This window comes from Delphinapterus leucas, unplaced genomic scaffold, assembly GCF_059928025.1.
Source record: "Delphinapterus leucas isolate spDelLeu-1000000601 "Yukka" unplaced genomic scaffold, BTC_Dleu_Yukka2 spDelLeu_asBTCV2_sq25, whole genome shotgun sequence".
Classification (NCBI taxonomy): Eukaryota; Metazoa; Chordata; class Mammalia; order Artiodactyla; family Monodontidae; genus Delphinapterus; species Delphinapterus leucas.
The window spans coordinates 10938025-10956832 of NW_028322234.1; the positions used below are offsets into that span (position 1 = coordinate 10938025).

The following is an 18808-nucleotide window of genomic DNA, read 5'->3' on the forward strand; positions in this document are numbered from 1 at the left end:
TGATGCAGGTTAACATTTTTATCAGCATAGGACTTTGTTGTGGGTGACAGTCTGCACTTGCTCACATCTCTGCTACTGATAACCTGATTTAAAAATGGCAGGGGAGCTGAATAGACATTTTTCAAAGAAGACATAGAGATGGCCAGCAGGCACATGAAAGAATGTTCCACATCACTAATGTTAGGGAAATGTAAATCAAAACCACAATGAGATATCCCAGCACAGCTGTCTGAATGGCTCTTACCAAAAAGGCATGAAATAACAGTGAGGATGTGGAGAAAAGGGAACCCTTATATTACTGTTGGTAGGGATGTAAATTGGTGCAGCCACTATGGAAGACAGTATGGAGATCCTCAAAAAGAAATTAAGAATAGAACTGCCATCTGATCCAGGTATCTCACGTCTAGATACTTATCCAAAGACTACAAAAACACTAACTCAAAATGATATATGGACCTTTATGTTCACTGCAGCATTATTTACAATAGATAAGATATGGAAGCAACCTAAGTGCCCATCAACAGATAAAGAAGGCATGATACACACACACACACACACACACACACACACACACACACACACACACACAGCCACACCAGCCATGGAGTACTACCCAGCCATAAAACTGATGAAATCTTGCCATTTGTGACAACATGGATGGACATTGGGGGTATTGTGCTAAGTGAAATAAGTCAGGTGGAGAAAGACAAATACAGTCTGATTTCATACATATGTGGAATACAACAAACTATAAACCAACAAAAGAAATGAACAAACCAAACCAAACAAGCCTCCTCCCCCCGTAGATACAGAGAACAGAGTACTGGCTGTCACAGGGGAAGGGGCATGGTTGAGGGGAGGCAAAATGGGTAAAGTGGGTCAACTTTATGGTGATGGATGGAAACTCTATTTCTGGTGGTGAGCAAGTTGTAGGTATACAGAAGTAGAAATATAAAGTTGTATACATGAAACGTATATAGTGTTACAAAACAATGTTACTTCAATAAAAAATATATCTTAAAAAACTAAAGTGCTATGTTGGTTCTATGATGGCCATGGTCATGCTGGAGAAGATAAGTACAGTGGAGATTTGCTTTTACCGGGTGGGTATTCCATAAAGATGGGGCCTGGATGCTGCAGAAATGGCCACAATCACAGCCGAGACTCCGTAGCCCACTGGGAATGTGAGTTTCTTCATGAACTTGTTGACACTAGAGTAGTTGACCACTGTCAGGTTGTGTACAGTGAGGAAGAGGTGCAGGCCTTCCAGCAGCATCCAGGTGAAGGAGGCCAGGTAGAGATAGTGCAAGGCATCTGCGATGATGGCACATAGCACCTGGGGAAGGAGGAAGGTGTAACCAGGAGGGATTGTCAGGGTGTAGCATGACCCCAGGACCTCTTCTATACTTCATCACTGGGGAGAACTCTGACGTATATGAAGGAGTTGTCAGTGGAGTATTTGTCTTCTAATTGTGCCAGTCAATGCGAAATTGGCTACTTACATATCTAACTTTACCTGGAATGCCATTTTATTAAGGAGTCCAAGGTAGCATGGCTTCATGAACTCAGCGTCCCCTGGGGCAGAGCAGGGGTATTTTGGGACAGTATAAGTACCTTGATCTCAGTTCTATCGATGGCTGTTAGGAAGAGCAGGTGGGCCAGGAAGAGGCAGAGTGAGAGCTGCAGGTGGAGCGAAGTGCTGGTGTTCTGGATGGCTTTGCACAGCAGGAAGGTGAGGGCTGCCAGGAGGAGGCACAGCAGAGATAGGCTCAGCCCCATGTAGGTGATCACAGTCAGTGCAGGATCCTCCTCCTGGGACACATCAGAGAGGACATCACAGTCACCCTTTCCTGCTCTGGGGTAATGATGCTTCCACCATTTTTGTTTTTATCTTTAGGCATATAAAAACCAGGAATGGAGGAGCCAAGTAGATATGTGATGTTTATGGCTAACTTTCTACAGGTTCAGAATGTTAGAATTTTATGGGATCTGATATGATTAATTTTGTCTCTGGAAGGATTGAGGGACAGGAGAGTCCTTAGTCAAGACCAAGCCCTGGAACTTACAAGGGTTTATTTTCCTTTAGACTTTTGGGCGTGACTAAGCTTATGGGTCACCACAAGAGGGTCACATAGGCATGTAGTTCCATATTGAGCAAGCCTCCATCCCCATCATGTGGTGGTGTGTGACATAGTCTGTACCTGGAGTCATGATGTCCAGGTATAAACCGTGACCCTGAACTCCACACACCTCATCCTGTAATAATTGTTCCTGGCTCGTCACAAATCCTTACAGATTTAGAATTAAATCCTTGGTTAAAAGAGGAAAACTGATACATTTTGTTGACGGTGGTGGGTTAAAATTCATATTTTTCTGCCACTTTTTGGAATACATCCTAAAATCCCTGAGGACAAGGAAAAAAACCCTCACCAATTCCCTTTTAGTGTAAGTCAGGGAAGGAGAGAGATCGAGAGATGGAGAGAGGTGGAGAGAGAGAGACAAAGAGAGGAAAGGATAAAGGAGAAAATGAAGATTAAAACATTCAAAGTAGGTGCATCTGGATAAAGAGCAATTGAGTATTTTTAGCACAAATTTTATTTTGCAACATATCTCTAAGTTTGATTTTGTTTAGGAATAAAATGTTTAAAAATAAATATTGAGGCCACCAGATGATTTTGATGAACTATAAATTTTGAGAATATTTGGTTTATTGAATAAAACTAATTTTCCTACTGTATTAAGAGCTCCCCCAAATCCATAAGAAACTTACCAACAAGACAGTGGAAACATATACCAAGGATGTGAACAAATTGTTTCCAGAGACAGAAATACTAATAGCTCCTAAATGAAGATGTTACAGTCCATTAATAATAAAAAACACACACAGTTTTTCCTAGATACGATATTTACGTCTCAGATGGGTAAACATCCGAAAATTTGCTAGTAAACTTGTGGTAATGGTGTGAGGAATCACAAACTTTTACATAATACCTGTGTCCGTGTCCACAGGTGCGACCTCAAGATGTTGAAATACGGAAATATCTACCAACATGCAATTGTGAATTTGACCCAGTATCCATTCTAACTGCATATTCAAACATGAGATCAATGAGGTAAGTGTAAACAGTTACAACATTATGTGTATTAGTAAGTGATCTAATAAAAACGCCCATTATGAGAGGCCTTGATATAGAATTTACAGCACATTCACACAACAGAATGTATTTGGCCAGAAAATAATGAAGAATCCTTTGACGACTCAAGAGAATAATCTATCAGCTGTGTGAAAAAAGGAGAGCCAAAGAAGAAATACATATACTATATTTATATGTGTAAAATATCTATTGAAATTTGCAGGAGAAATTAACAACTTTGGTTGTTGAAGCAAGAGGAACTAAGTGTCTGGGGCTAAGATTGAGATGGAGAATCTCCAGTGTTTCCTCTCTTGTTCTGTTGGAATTCAAAACTCAACTATCTGAACTCTTCAATAAACAGGAAGCAGTATACAAGTAAAAGTATGAATATTGTGGTATTTAGGGACATGGCTGTAGGAAACATGGACTCGGAGTATCGTTCAAACTTCTGGGGGCTCCTATGAGGTCTGACCATGGTGCTGTGATCATTTCCATGCTTACTTTCATGTGAGTGCCACCTTTATTTCAGTAAATTCCCCATTACTTGAGATCACCAGAGAGTATTTGGTTTTGGTGAACCAGAGAAAGTAAGCGGCTCACCTGGCCAGGTGAGGAGGCAAAGATTTCTCCTGACCCACCTGTACTCACTGGCTCCCTTGGCCCCATCTGCTATCACCAAATCTTCCTTTATGCAGCCCCTGTGCGTCCCTGGTCTGAAGACCCCTGTGGTAAGCAGAATTCTAATTGGCAATCATATCCCATCCCCTGAGGTACACATAACCACTTCCAGGTTTGAAGTCAAATGCCAATGTAGGTTCTGCTGTGAAGGGATTTGCAAATGAAATTCATGTCCCACATTAACTGATGTTAAGAAAGTTTATCCTGCATGGGCTTGCCTTAATCATGTGAGCTCCTAAGAGATCTGGGCTTTTTATTGGAGAAAAGATTCAAAGTTTGAGAGAGTTTTGATGTGAGGAAGCTTCTCTTGCTGGCCTCCAGATAGGAACACTGATACACTGTGAGAGGGCCCAGGAGAGGTCCACATGCGAAGGAATTCAGGTAGCCCCTGAGAGCTAAACCTGGACCCCTGCTGATAGATAGGAGACAAGGAGACCTCAGTCCTACCATCACAAGGCACTGAATTGTACCCAGAATCAGAAGGTTAGAGGAGGACCCCAAGCCTCAGATGAGAGTGCAGTCCAGGCTGACAGAATGATTTCAGCCTTGTAAGAAGCTGAGCAGACAACCTAGCTATACCATGCCAGATTGCTGATCAGCAATAACTGTGAGATAATAATTCTTTCAGGTTTTACATATGGGGGAATTTGTTACACAGCGGTTGACATTGAATGCAGCCCTTCTCAGGGCTCTCACCTGCACATCGTATTGGGCCCTGAGGACAGCAAAGCTGCTGGGGTGGGTGCATTGGTAGATGGTGCTGTTGTCTCTGGTGCTGGCCATCCTGCAGCCTTTGGTGGCCCAATGACCAATTCCATTCTGGCCACACTCCCAGAAAACACAGCATATCTTCTCCCTTGGCCCAGGGATCACTGACTTTAGGAACAGGAAATAGGTGTGAGATGGTCGTTCTGTAACTCAGAAATGCTGACCCAAATCTGGCTCATGAAGGGCTTTCCTGGGGATATTATGTACCCATGGGGGAGCCCCCTGAAGCCCAAGGCTGTGCCCAGGACACAGGTGTCTTCCACCCCACAGGTCCATCCCACCTGGACTCACATGTTGGAAGACAAAGGTGACTGGGGAGCTGAGGTTCTGGGTGTTATTGCTGGTGATAAAGGTGGATACAACATCTGACAGCAGGATGTGGGAGATTTCTTGCAGCAAACCCTTGTGTGTCTCATGCAGAACTGCCTGTTCTTCAGTATCCAGGACCAGGGGGACTTTATCCAACAACTTCCCTATCCCCGGGGTGGAGACAAGGCCCACCACAATAGTACCTGCAGGATAAGAGCAAGGTTGACATCTTGGGGGTGCCCAACATGACCCCTCCTTTAGATGGACTCTTTCCTTGTGGCCCCACCATAACCCACAATTCCCTTTAAAGTTTAGTTTTCTGTTTGTCACTTCTTTGTGTATCTTTTCCCACTGTGAATCCTCAGGGACCGTTTCCCTGCCTCAACCATTACCTGAGTCATTAGATTCGTGCACTGTATCCCAGGTAGCATCATCTGTGTCTGATTCTGAATGAAGGTGATATTCCTGTCTTCTTCCTCCAACACCTTCAGGGAGAGTTCTAAGAGTTGTGGGGGTTATACAAGGAAGTTAGATTAGCAATTGTGCCTACAGTGGTAAACATAATACTATTATTTGTATATATAAGAAAATGTTTTACTATATTATATAAATATGTAAATACTTTATATATTACATAACATATATTATATATAATGGTATTATTTGTTATAATAACATTTGGTACACATAATAATGGTATATCTGTATATCTTTTGAACCTACAAAGGATTATAATAGAACACTATAAGAAATTTATTCCACAACAAGTTAGGCAACCTAGATGAAAAGGAGAAATTCCTAGAGACACACAAAATACCAAAAGTGACTTAAGAAAATGGAAAATCAGAATGATCTGGTAACAGGTAAGCAGGTTGAATCAGTATCCAAAACTTCCCCAAAAGAAAAGAACAGAACAGATGGCTTCTATGTTGAATTCTCCCAGCCATTCATGGAAGAATTAACACTAATCCTTTGTAAACCTCTCCATAGAATAGAAGAGAAAGGAACACTACCTAAATATTTCTATGAGACCATCATTACCCTATAAATAAAATAAGATAAAGACATCACAAAAACCCCATAGACCAATATCCGTTATGAACATGGATACACAAATAGTCAATAAAATATTAGGAAAAATTTTATCCAAGGAAACTCAAGACATATACTGAAAACTACAAAAGATTGTTGAAAGAAATTAGAAACCCTAAATATATCATAAGACATCCTATGTTCATGGATTGGAGAGTTCATATTGTTAAGGTTCATATTGTTAAGATGGCAGTAGTCCCCAAAGTGGTCTATAGATTCAGTGCAAGCCATATCAAAATTCTGACATCATTAAATTAATTTTTTGGCAGAAATGGAAAGCTCATCCTAAAATTCATAGGGAATTACGAGTGGCCTGGCTATGCAAAGCATCTTGAAAATGAAAAACAAATTCGGAGGAGTTACAATTCCTCATTTCAAAACTTACTACCAATCTATGTTGCAGCCACTCTGGGGTCCATGTGTTTGTGGTCAGCATACAGTTAACTTCTTCCACCTGGTGGGAGTTTTATTATCAGGAAAACAACTCAAAGATACAGCTCAGATTATTATATATACCCTCGAGGAGGAACTCAGGTCCTTGGCTTTGTTTTCTGGCTGAACTATTATTATTTTGTCTTGCTTGACCCTTTTCCTTTCTTTCAGCATTCTCCCCCTTCTCTTATTAAATTTGCTCTTTGGAACTCCGGGAAGGCCTAGGAGGCTAAAGATTTTCTACAATATAAGTATCAGGTGGGGGATACAGGGGTCTGTCCCCTGTAAAGTCCCCACAGGTTCTGCTTGGTTTGATATGGACTGAATATTAGATGATACCAAAATAGCCTTAACTTTTGAAGCGTGGTATTGGTATTATGGTTACATAGGACAATGTCCTGATTCTGGGTGATTCAAGCTGAAATATTTAATGGTGAAGTGTCATGATATTTTCAACTTTCAAATGGTTCAGAAAAAAATTATATCTACATCTACATGCAGTCAGTTCTGCTATAATGCTTGTTTTGAAAACATGATATTTTTCTGGGTATTGATAAATTTGGAAACAATTTGAGCATAATGTTAATTTCATGTTTGCTTATGTGCAATTTCATCTGCAAGGCACACAAGAGAAACAGGAGTTAACTGCAGAAAACTGCACCCAGGTGAACCTAGCTGCTCAGAAATACACAAAACACATGCTCACAGCTCAAGACACTGCCAGCGCATTCAGTGCCTCTCAGGTGTTATGAAGGATCCCAATATCCATCTGGGTTCTGACTTTGTCTGAATTTAGGTAACTCTCCTTCCACCTCTCACAAGTGTCAATCCTGATGATCACTTCTACAAGCAAAGGACAGGCCTCTTTCAAGGTAAAGTGCTCTGTTTCTTGTAGTGCTTTTGTATTTCTTAATTATTCAATATATGTAAGATGCTGTTTTCTTAGATTCCTTTTTTTTAAATGTCAGTGACAAGTTTTGAGTGTTGAACCCCACCCAATCCCATTTTTCCCATAAGCCCTGTGGCTTTCACTGTGTGATTATGCACAATATTGGTTAGGAACACCTATGAAAAAGTCTTGTTTAAAAGCAAACTTCCCTGGAGGGGGCAAGTTCCAGCCCACTGGCTGAAACTCATTATGTTCAACCACGTGACCTTCTGCCTTGTTGTCAATCAGGGAAAGGGGGTGGGTTCTCATGAACTGTCCAATCAGGGGCGCAGCACGGGAAGGTGGGTGGGGTAACACTTAGCCGACCACTTAAAGGCTCCTGTAGCAGCTCGGCGTCAAGTTTCATCTGCTCTCCCGGTGCCAGGTGTCTCTCTGTAGCGTATATGATCCTGTGAACTACAGAGGCGGCAGGAGTGGAACGGAGGACCCCAGGGGGACCCCAGAAGCCAGGAAATGGTGAGTTGAGGGGCCAGGTGTCCCAGGACAGGGAGGAGGGGTTGAGTCGGAACCTGCCACTGTGGGACCCGGACCCTGCTGCGGTCAACTCCGGAGTCTGCAGACCGAAGTCCGCCCGGGGCTCAGCTCAGACCTAAGCCCCCTCCAGCTCTCAGCGCGGGGGCTGGGCCAGCAGCCGAGACTTCGGGCGTCCTGTCCCATCACTGTGCGTGGTGACTTTGGCCCCGGAACCTCTCTGGGCAGCTCTGCACCCGCAACCCGTCTCTCCTCAGGTTGTGCATTGACCTCGGGTAGAGTCTTCAGACTCTGTGTCTGGTCTTTAAGTGTGGGTGGAGCTTTTGTCTGTGGGGACCCCTGTGCCAGTTTTCTCCCCAAGAGGACCCGTTTTCTCCTGAGTTTTCCAAATGTTTGGGGAAGCAGAGTCTCAAATGCACGAACCTGTCGCCCCAGCCTAGCTCTTCCTAGGGCTGGCATTAAATCCATAAATTCCAGGTCCCTCCCCGCCTTCCCAAAGCCAACTGCGTCTCTAATTCACAGTATCATTATCAACTATTTGTCCTCCGTGGTGCATGTCAAACAGACGCCGTATTTTTCTTTCCAGGGCAGAAAATTTGTGTGTTCATTTATTTAATAATAAAATCAGGGCTTCCCTGGTGGCGCAGTGGTTGGGAGTCCGCCTGCCGATGCAGGGGACGCGGGTTCGTGACCCGGTCTGGGAAGATCCCCCATGCCGCGGAGCGGCTGTGCCCTGTGAGCCATGGCCGCTGAACCTGCGCGTCCGGAGCCTGTTGCTCCGCAACGGGAGAGGCCACAACAGTGAGAGGCCCGCGTACCGCAAAACAAACAAAACAAAACAAAATAATAAAATCAATAGTATTATTAATGGAAATAAAAATTATTTAATGCTCACCATATATCAGGGACTGTGCAAACACCTTACACAGATCTCATTTAATCCTAACATGCAATAAATATTAAGCTCGCTTTTTAGAAGCAAACATTGAAGGATCCAAGAAGTTAAATCCTTACACAGGGTCCCACAGCCACTCTTTGGCAGAGGGGGATGCAGAATTTTGTCATTTTCCCACAGCCAATGAGTGGCTCATGTTTAAAGGTGTAGTTTTTGGTTTTCCTCTCTTTACCATGAGAGGAAAGCAGAGAATAACCACCTGTATCTAGGCTGTGTGAAACCCTTGGGTGTCTCCCCCCAGAGTCTTTGCTGGGCACAGACATCCTGTATCCTATGGGAAGCCCTTGGGTGTAGCTACCCCCTGAGAAATGTTTCTGCTCCTCCATGGGTTTGTCACCCTAAAAAGTTTTATTCACTTTTTAGTCACCGTTTTACAGTAATTGTAAACTAAAGAAAGAGGTGAATTTCAGAAAAGTATAATATAACATTAGTACATTGCCTGTGTTAAAATTTGTTTCCCTTTTTTCCTGCCCTTAGCGGGTGTTTCTGAAGTCTTTTGCTTACTTTTGGGTGCTTTCAAATGTATCAGTAATTCCAGGGCTTAGGCTTGCAGAGCAGAAGTGCTCAAGTATGATTGTTTACAAAAGTTCCTTGTCATGGAAATAAAACCAGCATCATTATTTTCTGGAGTCAATAGATACTCGTGGCTTTTCTTGTTGAGCTAGCAGAATGCCTTACAATCTTCTTTTTTTTTTCCTTCTTCATTTTTCATGAAGTGTTGTGTTGCTGTCTTTGCATTTGAAGAAACAGTCACCTCCTCCAGTTTTTGCTGACTGGCTTTGGGATAGAAACACCTTTACCATTCAACCCAGATGGATATTCTGAGCTTCTCTCAGGCTTTTTCTGTGGATGCCCACTTCATGCCTCTTGTTCCCTCTTTTGGACAGAATTCTTAAGATTCTATGCCTTTCCTTGATCCCTCACATCCAGGCTGGGTGCTGTGTTTGCTTCCCCTGAAATGCTCAGGTCTGTATGTCTTCCCAATCCCACCTAGTCATGTGTGTGCTTATGAGCTACATGTGTGTGCTTACTGTGCAGTCTTGCGCTCCTCATCTGGGGGTCATGTGAGGAACCAGACATAGGGTGGGGGTTGACGTATATGGAGCATTGGGTGTGCCCATGGCCAGTTGGAAGTGTCTGCAGGCAGAGTATCCCAAGCAGCTGGTGTGCAAGGCTCCTGATGGATTCAGTGAGCAATTAGTAGGGTCTGCAGCCCTTTTTTGGACTTCAAGCCCTGGTTGGTGTGAGTCCTCTTGACTTCCTGGTACCAGCCTTTCAGCCACTCATCCATGCTGACCCCCTTGGTATTCTTTTTTATTTATTTATTTTTGGCTGCGTTGGGTCTTCTTTGCTGCATACAGGCTTTCTCTAGTTGCGGTGAGTGGGGGCTACTCTTAGTTGCGGTGCATGAGCTTCTCATTGCGGTGGCTTCTCTTGCTGCGGAGCACTGGCTTTAGGGCACGTGGACTTCAGCAGTTGTGGCTCACGGGCTCTAGAGCGCAGGCTCAGTAGTTGTGGTGCACGGGCTTAGCTGCTCCATGACTTGTAGGATCTTCCCGGACCAGGGCTGGAACCCATGTCCCCTGCATTGGCAGGTGGATTCTTAACCACTGCGCCACCAGGGAAGCCCAGTTTTGTTTTGTTTTTTAATCTACTGTGACAGGTTTTTTTGGTTTCACTTATTGTATTTAGACCACTGATGTTTAAAGTGATTATTGATATAGCTGGATTAATACCTACCATATTTTAACATTTTTTATTTGTTGCCCTTGTTCTTTGTTTCTTTTTTGTCTTCCACTTCTCTTCTGTCTTCTCTACCTTTTAGGGGACATTTTACTTGATTCCATTTTTCCTCTTCTCTTAGCATATCATTATAACTTTTTTTTTTTTTTTTACATTTTTGGTCATTGCCCTTGAGTTTGTAGTATACATTTACAACTAACCCAACTCCTCTCTGAAGTAATACCATAGCATTTCACTGGATGTGCAAATTCTCTCCCTTGCCCCTTGTAACATTTCTGTCATTCATTTCACTCATCCAAAAGCTATAATTACTGAATATGTTGCTGCTATTATTATTTTCAACAAAATGTTATGTCAGATTAAGAATAACAAAAACAAATGATTTTATTATTACCTTCATTTGTTCCTTCTCTAACACTTAATCTTTATCATTTACCTTCTTCCTGATGAATTTCTTTTAAATTTTTTTGCAAAGCAGGGATTTTGGTGACAAATTCCCTCCATTTCTTTGGAAGTCTTTATTTCTCCCCCACTTGAAAGATAATTTTGCTTGACACAAAATTCTAGTTGGCAGGTTTCTCTTTCAATGCTGTGTTTCACAAAACTCTCTTCCTGCTTGCATGGTTTCTGAAAAGAAAAGTCCAATTTACTTCTTATCCTTGTTTCTCTGTAACTAAGGTTTTTTTTCCCCGACTTCTTTCAAGATTTTTTTTGTTTTTGATTTTTCTTGAGTTTGAATATATATTTCTAGGTGTGCATTTTTAGGGTTTTTATCCTGTTTGGTGACCTCTGAGCTGCCTACATCTGTATTTTGGTATCCATTATTAATTTGGGGGAAAATCTCATTATTATTTTATGTATCCTGTTTATTTCTTCTCCTTCATGTATTCCCATGTTGTATATGTTACACCTTTTTTAATTGTCCCAAAGCTCTTGGATTTCTGTTCTGTCTTATTACCCTTTTCTTATCTTTGCATTTCAGTTCAGAAGGTTCTAGTGACAGCTCCTCAAGGTTGCCGACTCTTTTTTCTCACACATTTCCACTCTAATGATAAGGTCCCCCAAAAAGGAATTCTTTACTTTTGTTCTGTTCTTTTGCTTTTTAAAAAAAATTTCTTTGATTTCCCTTTGGTTCTTTTTTAGAGTTTCCAGCTCTGCACATGTTACCTATCTGTTCTTGCAGGTCATCCATTATTTCCACTAGAGCACTTAGCATATGAATCATGGTTGCTTTAAATTACTGGTCTGATAATTCCAGCATATCTGCTACATCTGAATCAGGTTCTTTTGCTTGTCCTAATCCCAGAGATGTGTTGGGGTGGTTTTTTTTCTCTCTCCCCCCTTTTTGTTATTTTTTTAGGAGATGTGTTTTTTAAGTCTTTTATTGTGCCTTTTAATCTTTTGTTGAATACCAGACATGACGTACCGTGAAAAGGAACTGAGGTTTTTAGGCCTGTAGTATGAGATTTTAGGTTTATCTGACTAGGGTTTGGACTTATTATTTGCTGTGGCTGTCAGAGGCTAAAATATCTTCAGGTGTCCTTGCTTTTGTCTCCCATGTCATCTTTAGGAGTACTATAGAGACTTGTAAATGAGTTCTGAAACATACAGTTCTGTCAGTGTTTTATACTATTATTAGGTGTCTTCTTGATGTGGTGGTACGTTGAGGGTGGAAAGGAAATGTTTTATAGTCCCATGATTGGGTCTCAGTATGTGACCATGGACTGTGAACTTCTGTGGTATAAGAAGGATATTTGGCCTTTGTCCATGGTTCTTAACAAAGACCTCCTAAAGCCCTTGGAATTTCCCATGTGATAAGGGTGATAGTAGCATCTTATGTTCTAATGAGGCAACTGTTTCCAGACCCATAGATGATTTCATGATGGGGGATGGTTACCAGGAAGAACAAAGCTATGATTAGAGGCTTAGAACTTTCAGCCCAGCCCACCCTCAAGCCCCCAGTGTTGAAAACTCCATCAAAACCCCTAAACTTCGGGATTCAGAGATATCTGAGTTGGTGAACACATCACTGTGCTGGGAGGCTGTCATGCCAGGAGAGGGCATGGAACCTTCCTACCCCTGTTTGCCTACTTTGCTCTGTGCACCCTGTCCATTTGGCTGTTCCTGACTTGTATCTTTTCAAATAAACTGATAATAATAAGTAAAGCATTTTTCTTAGTTCTAATAGTCGTTCTATCAAATTAACAGACATGAGGGGTTATAGGGAACTTCCGAATTTGTAGTCAGCCATCCAGAAACGTGTGTGGCCTGGGCCTTGCATTTGTAGCTGGCATCTGACATGGGGGCAGTCTTGTGGTGTTGCAGGAAGGGGAACCCCTTCCAGGGCCTGAGAATGGGCTCTTGTCTAACACTCAGAAATGAATTGTCCAAGGAGGCACACATGCTGACAAAGCGAGAGATTTCACTGGGAAGGGGCGCCCAGCTGGAGAGCAGCAGGGTAAGGGAACCCAGAAGAACTGCTCTGCCACATGGCTCAAAGTCTCACATTTTATAGTAATGGGGTTCGTTTCTGGGTTGTCTCTGGCCGATCATTCTGACTCAGGGTCCTTCCTGGTGGCACGCCCATCGCTCAGCCAAGATGGAGAAGGATTCTGGGAGGTTGGTAAGATATACAGACTGACATCTCTTCTCTCCTTTTGACCTTTCTTGAATGCTTACGGTTGGTGGTAGCTTGTTAATTCTGCATTCCTTACCAGCACCTCCTGTTGTAAGATAACTCATTCAAGTGGTTACTATCGTGTCTGGCCAGGGTGGGCAGTTACGGTCAGTGGTTCCCCCAACAACAGGACTGGGCCCTTCAACTGTGGAATCTGATGTTAACTTTGGTTAGTGGTAGAATTGAGTTGTAAGACACTCAGTTGGAATTGGAGAGCTGGTGAAGTGGTTTCGGAAAACACGCCACGTGTTTGCTATTGGGGTTTAAACAAAACAAAACTCTCAACCTCACAAGTCTTTCTGAGGTCTCTCTCTCCCTCAGCTTAGGTCAGGCAGAAAGGCTAGAGGGGACTCAAGTTAGCAATTTCCCCTGTTGCCAAAAAATCTTGGCTGTCTGTGCACTGATGCTGAACAGGAATATGGAGACAGAGTCTTTGGAGGAAAAGAAAGATAGTTTTTAATTCTTTGCCAGGCAAAGGGGAAAACACAGCAGGCTAGCGCCTCAAGAACTGTGCCTTCACTTCCCGAGGAGTCAGAGGAGATCTTATAGGTGGGGCTCGAAGTCCGGGGGTGTATGATAAGGATCCAAGTCATGAAGGTCTTGCATTTTTCTTCTTCTTGCATTATTTCAAAACAGTCACAGCTGGCGTCAGGCGGCGCGGCCAGTAACTGGGCCTGTTTGTCTCTGGTTTATTGGCCTGTGCCCTTCTTTCTGAAATGCAAAGAGCGACAAGGGGTGACTTGTAACAAGGGAGTGCAGGGAGCTTAAACACCAGGTGCAGGATGTAATTTACATCACACAGAGTTAGGGGGTGATAGGTGCAGGATGTAATTCACATAGTGTCAGGTAGTGATAGGTTAGCTTTGTGAAGGACTAATCTAGTTACAGACACTACAGATTAGTACCAGTTAAAATATAGCTAGAAGTGATTAACTCTTTCAGACATGTTGGTTTCTTCTCTAGCCTGATCACTGTTCCCTTTACTTTCCTTGTTCTCAGGAGAGGGAAAACTTCATTTCTATTTTTGCTGCAACACACTCCCCACTGCTAGTTCATTCCCTCCATACCAGTGGAGGAAGGGAAACGGGCATCATTCTTGTCTGGCTGAGGACAAAACTTCAGTTTTGCTTCACTTGACAAACACCAGCTGTCTGGCCCAGGGGCCCATCTATCTCCTACTTCACCCTCCCACCATGTCAGTTAGGCACTGATAAAACAGAATCTTTTGAGGACAGGCATTGTTAAGAGCAGAATATTATGGGCATATTTCAAAATTGCTATTTTACTGTCTCTCCAATTTTGGAGACAGCAGTCAGCCCTGTGACTAATGGTTTGATAGATCTGAGTTGTTAATTTTAAGTTTGTTTGCTTTTTTCTGGTGAGGATTATAGGAATGTCCCCTTCTAAGCTCTTTGCATGCCAGATGAGAATTTAGAAGTCTGACTCCGTTTTTTTATGTTTGACTGCTGAAAACTTTTAAAGCCTCATCCTTCCTTCTCCTGGTGCCCCACATCTGTACAAGATGACAAGAAGCCCTGAGTGCTTACTTCTTTGGTGCTGGTAAGAGATTAAATCCTTGGTAGCCTCTGCCTTTATGTGCAAAATCTCACACTAGTCCACCTCCTAATCTCAATTTAAACAAACAAAAAAAAACCTCAGGCAAAAATTGCAGCAACATGGATGGACCTAGAGATTCTCATACTGAGTGAAGTAAGTCAGACAGAGAAAGACAAATATCATATTATATTGCTTATATGTGGAATCTAAAAAAATGGCACAACTGAACTTATTTATAAAACAGAAATAGAGTCACAGATGTGAAAAGCAAACATGGTTACTGGGGGGAAAGGGGGGTGGGGAAGGTTAAATTGGGAGATTGGGATTGACATATACACACAAACATATATAAAATAGAGGGACTTCCCTGGTGTCCAGTGGTTAAGACTCTCCACTTCCAATGCAGGAGGCACAGGTTCAATCCCTGGTCTGAGAACTAGACCCATGTGCTGCGTGGTGCGGCCAAAAATTTTGTTTTAATTAAAATAAATAAAATAGATAACTAATAGAGACCTACTGTATAGCACAGGGAGCCCTACTCAGGACTCTGTAATGACCTATATGGGAAAAGAATCTAAAAAAGAGTGGATATATGTTTATGTATAATTGATTCACTTTGCTGTACAGCAGAAACTAACACAACATTGTAAATCAACTATACTCCAATAAAAATTAAAAAAACAAAAAACTCAGGCCAGGCTCCTTTCCTTGTTCTGTCAAGGCACTTCCCACCTACTTAAGAGGCCTTCCCTGCCCTCCCCAGACACTTCCATTATGGAAGTAATAAACTCTTTCATACGTTCCTGGCAGTAATGTGTTGTCAATCAAACCTAGGGTAGGGACCCACCTAACACAGTCGGTTACCGTAACAGTTATAGAAGGGGTAAGGTATTGTCAACTGAAAAAAAAATATTCACAACCTGAAAGTTGAGGGTTATGTTTTCTTCAGTGGACATACTGAGGACTTCAAGTCCGGAGGCAGCATTTCAAGTAACCCTGAGAAAACTGCTCTGAGGAGGCGAGAGGGGAGCTAGGATATATAGGAGTTTTGCAACAAAGGGCAGGTAGTAGGAACAAAAGATTACTGTTAATAAAAGAAAACTAGGTACAGTAAGTCGCTACATAAGAACGAGTTCTGGTTCTGAGAGCACGTTCATCAGTCCGATTTGTTTGAAAGTCCAACAAAGTTAGTCTAGGTATCCAACTAACACCATCGGCTATATGGTACTGTACTGAAATAGGTTTATAATACTTTTCACACAAATAATACATAAAAAACAAAGAATAAATAAAACATTTTAAATCTTACAGTACAGTCCCTTGAAAAGTACACTAGTACAGTACAACAGCTGGCATACAGGGCTGGCATCGAGTGAACAGGCAAGAAGAGTTACTGGAGGAGAGGGAGGAGGTGGGAGATGGTAGAGCTGAAGGACCTCAGCAGTAGGAGGTGGAGGGCAAGCTGCAGTTTCACTCACGCCTAACGTTGATGGAACGCTCATTTGCATCTTTGAAAGTTCGCAACTTGAAGGGTCGTTTGCAGGGACTTACTGTATCTCAAGTTAAGGAATTTAGCACTTTTCTTTGTGTGGGAAGATGCAAGAGTCTGGGCTCACTGAAACCATTCCTTTGATATGCACCTCAGCTATCTGGGGTCAGTATCCTGTGTTTTCACATCCTGAGTTTCCTCCGGGCTCACTGGCTCACCTTTTCTGGCGCTGCAATCCCTGATGACTGTGACATCCTTTGCTTACTGATATGGCAGGCAATATTTTATTTCTCAGTATCTTTATGAATACACTTTGCTTAATTGTTCTATTGATAAATACTCCAGATTTTTACGTATCAATGCACGCCACCCTTTATTTTTAAAAGGTACAAATGATGATGAATTTATGTAATCCATTTTTTCTAAATATTGGGTTGGCCAAAATGTTCGTTTGGGTTTTTCCATAAGGTGGAAAAACCCAAACGAACTTTTTGACCAACCCAATAGATACATGGCTTGTTACTGTGGATGAAAAATGCTGCCTGCCATATCAATAAACAAAGGATGTTGCAGCCATCAAGTCATCAGCCATCAAGCCATCCCCAACTGTGCACCCTGAGGGGATTCAGGATGGAAAAAAGGATACTGGCCCTAGATAGTTAAGGTGCATATCAAAGGAATGTTTTCAGTGAGCCCAGACTCTCGCATCTTCCCACATGTAGAAAAGCGCTAAATTCATTAACTTGAGATATCTGGTTTTCTTTAATTAACAGTAATCTTTTGATGTTCCACTACCTGGTTTCTATCGCAAAACTCCTGTATATCCTGGCTTCTCCCTTACGTCTTTGGAGCAGTCCCTCAGAGCTACCTGAGAGATGGCCTCCCAAGCTTGAGTCCTCAGAAAGTCCGCCAAATAAAACATAATTCTCAACTTTTATCTTGTGCATTTTTTCAGTCGATATTACTAATTTTTGCTGCCAAAACCATGAACGAAAACTCAGATTGCCACCTGACAGGGCAAACAAACATATACAAATTATGTTACTTTCCAAACTGAATTTCTTCTTAAAATTTTTATCATAAAATATATTCAGGGAAAAATGTACAAAATGTTTTGTGGTAAGATTTAGTAATATACATATCCTTGGAATCATCATGAAGATTCTTAAATGGCCTGTGGGCAGTGGTGAGAGTGTCCTGATGTTCCCATTCCTGACTTATCTCCATCCTGCCCCATTCATGACCACTGTCCTGATTTTTTGTTTCTCTACATACCCTTACCATCTAAATATTATTTTTCACTCAGCAGTGGTCTCTCAGTTTTACCTGCTTTGACCTTTCGACAATCGAGTATTAATGGAATTCCACTGAAAAGGTTTTCCGGTGGTTTCTCTGCCTGTGTTTCACACATGCTAGTGTCTGAGGCTTCAGGGCTGGTCTAGGACTGTGGGGTTCATCCTCCCACCGGAGCCAAGTGCCCCTGAGGCAAGGGGACTTTTTAAAGTACCAAATGAGTGGGGGTGGGGAGGGAGGGACAGAATTCTCCTAAAGGAAATGGTGAAAAGATGAAAGTAGAACGGAGCAGTCTTTTTTTTGGTGGGGCGGGGGAGTGGGAGAGCTGCTCTGAGGGGCTTGCGGGACTTTGGTTGCCAGACCAGGGATCCAACCCATGCCCCCTGCAGTGGAAGCACGGAGCCCTAACCACTGGACGGCCAGGGAATTCCTGGAACAGCCTCATTATTACCGAATAGTGAGGACACAGAAGTGTCCATGTTTGTGAAGGGTCACAGTTCTGTGCCAGGCCTCAGTGGCCTTATGGTTTGACGCTGGGTCCTTGGAGAGAACATTTCCCACCCAGTGGCAGGACAAGGTCGGCTCAAAGACGCGACCTCCGACCTCCTGTCACTCAGGCACGGGAGGGTGGGGCCCTGTGAACTATCCAAACAGGGGAGTCACCAATTATTTTATGGGGCGGTGCTGCTACGATGACGGCGGAGGCGTGGACTGCATGCTCAGTGCCGCTGGCTCTGGCAGTGGCCGCATCAGCTCCTGCTGCCCTTAAAGGCTCCAGGTGGCTATGCCGCACTCTGTGTCGCTGTGACCGGCATGCCGCGGCGGTCATGGGGTGGACAATCGGAAACTGCAGAAACCGAAAAATGGTGAGTGTGCGGGGTCGGGTGTTGGGAGAGGGAGGCGGTGGGACTGATGGAACCGGGCCTCCTGCGCGGCCAACTCCAGAGTCTGCGGACCCGAGTCAGCCGGTGGCGTGCCACACAGCCTTAGGGGCTGCGTCGACAGCCGGAACCCCCGGGTGTCCTGTCCTGTCCCGCGAACCCGAGTCTCCCCCACACGGCGCGGTGGCCATAGGGAGGGACTCGGGGCATTCGGGACTCGGTCTCTGGGGTACACGTGTGGGAGCAGCTGTGGTCTGGGGGTGTCCGGTTCCCCGTTTCTCTCCAGGGGAATCATTTTACTCTCACTTTTTAAAATGTTTGAGGAACAGGATCTCAAATCCACGACCCTGTCCCCCCAGCCTAGCTCTTCCTAGGGCTGG

At 43.3% G+C, this 18808-nt stretch overlaps 1 protein-coding gene across 1 annotated transcript in view; it reads right to left on the reverse strand.

The window, feature by feature from the left end:
- Positions 1-18376, reverse strand: part of ADGRE2 (adhesion G protein-coupled receptor E2) — a 29406-nt gene extending 11030 nt beyond the window's left edge. The window contains 7 exon segments of the mRNA XM_089905889.1: positions 1101-1336; positions 1615-1812; positions 4509-4688; positions 4872-5092; positions 5282-5314; positions 5317-5388; positions 18211-18376. Coding sequence (XP_089762015.1) covers positions 1101-1336; positions 1615-1812; positions 4509-4688; positions 4872-5092; positions 5282-5314; positions 5317-5388; positions 18211-18376 — 1106 coding nt within the window.
- Between the last annotated feature and the right edge of the window lie 432 nt (positions 18377-18808).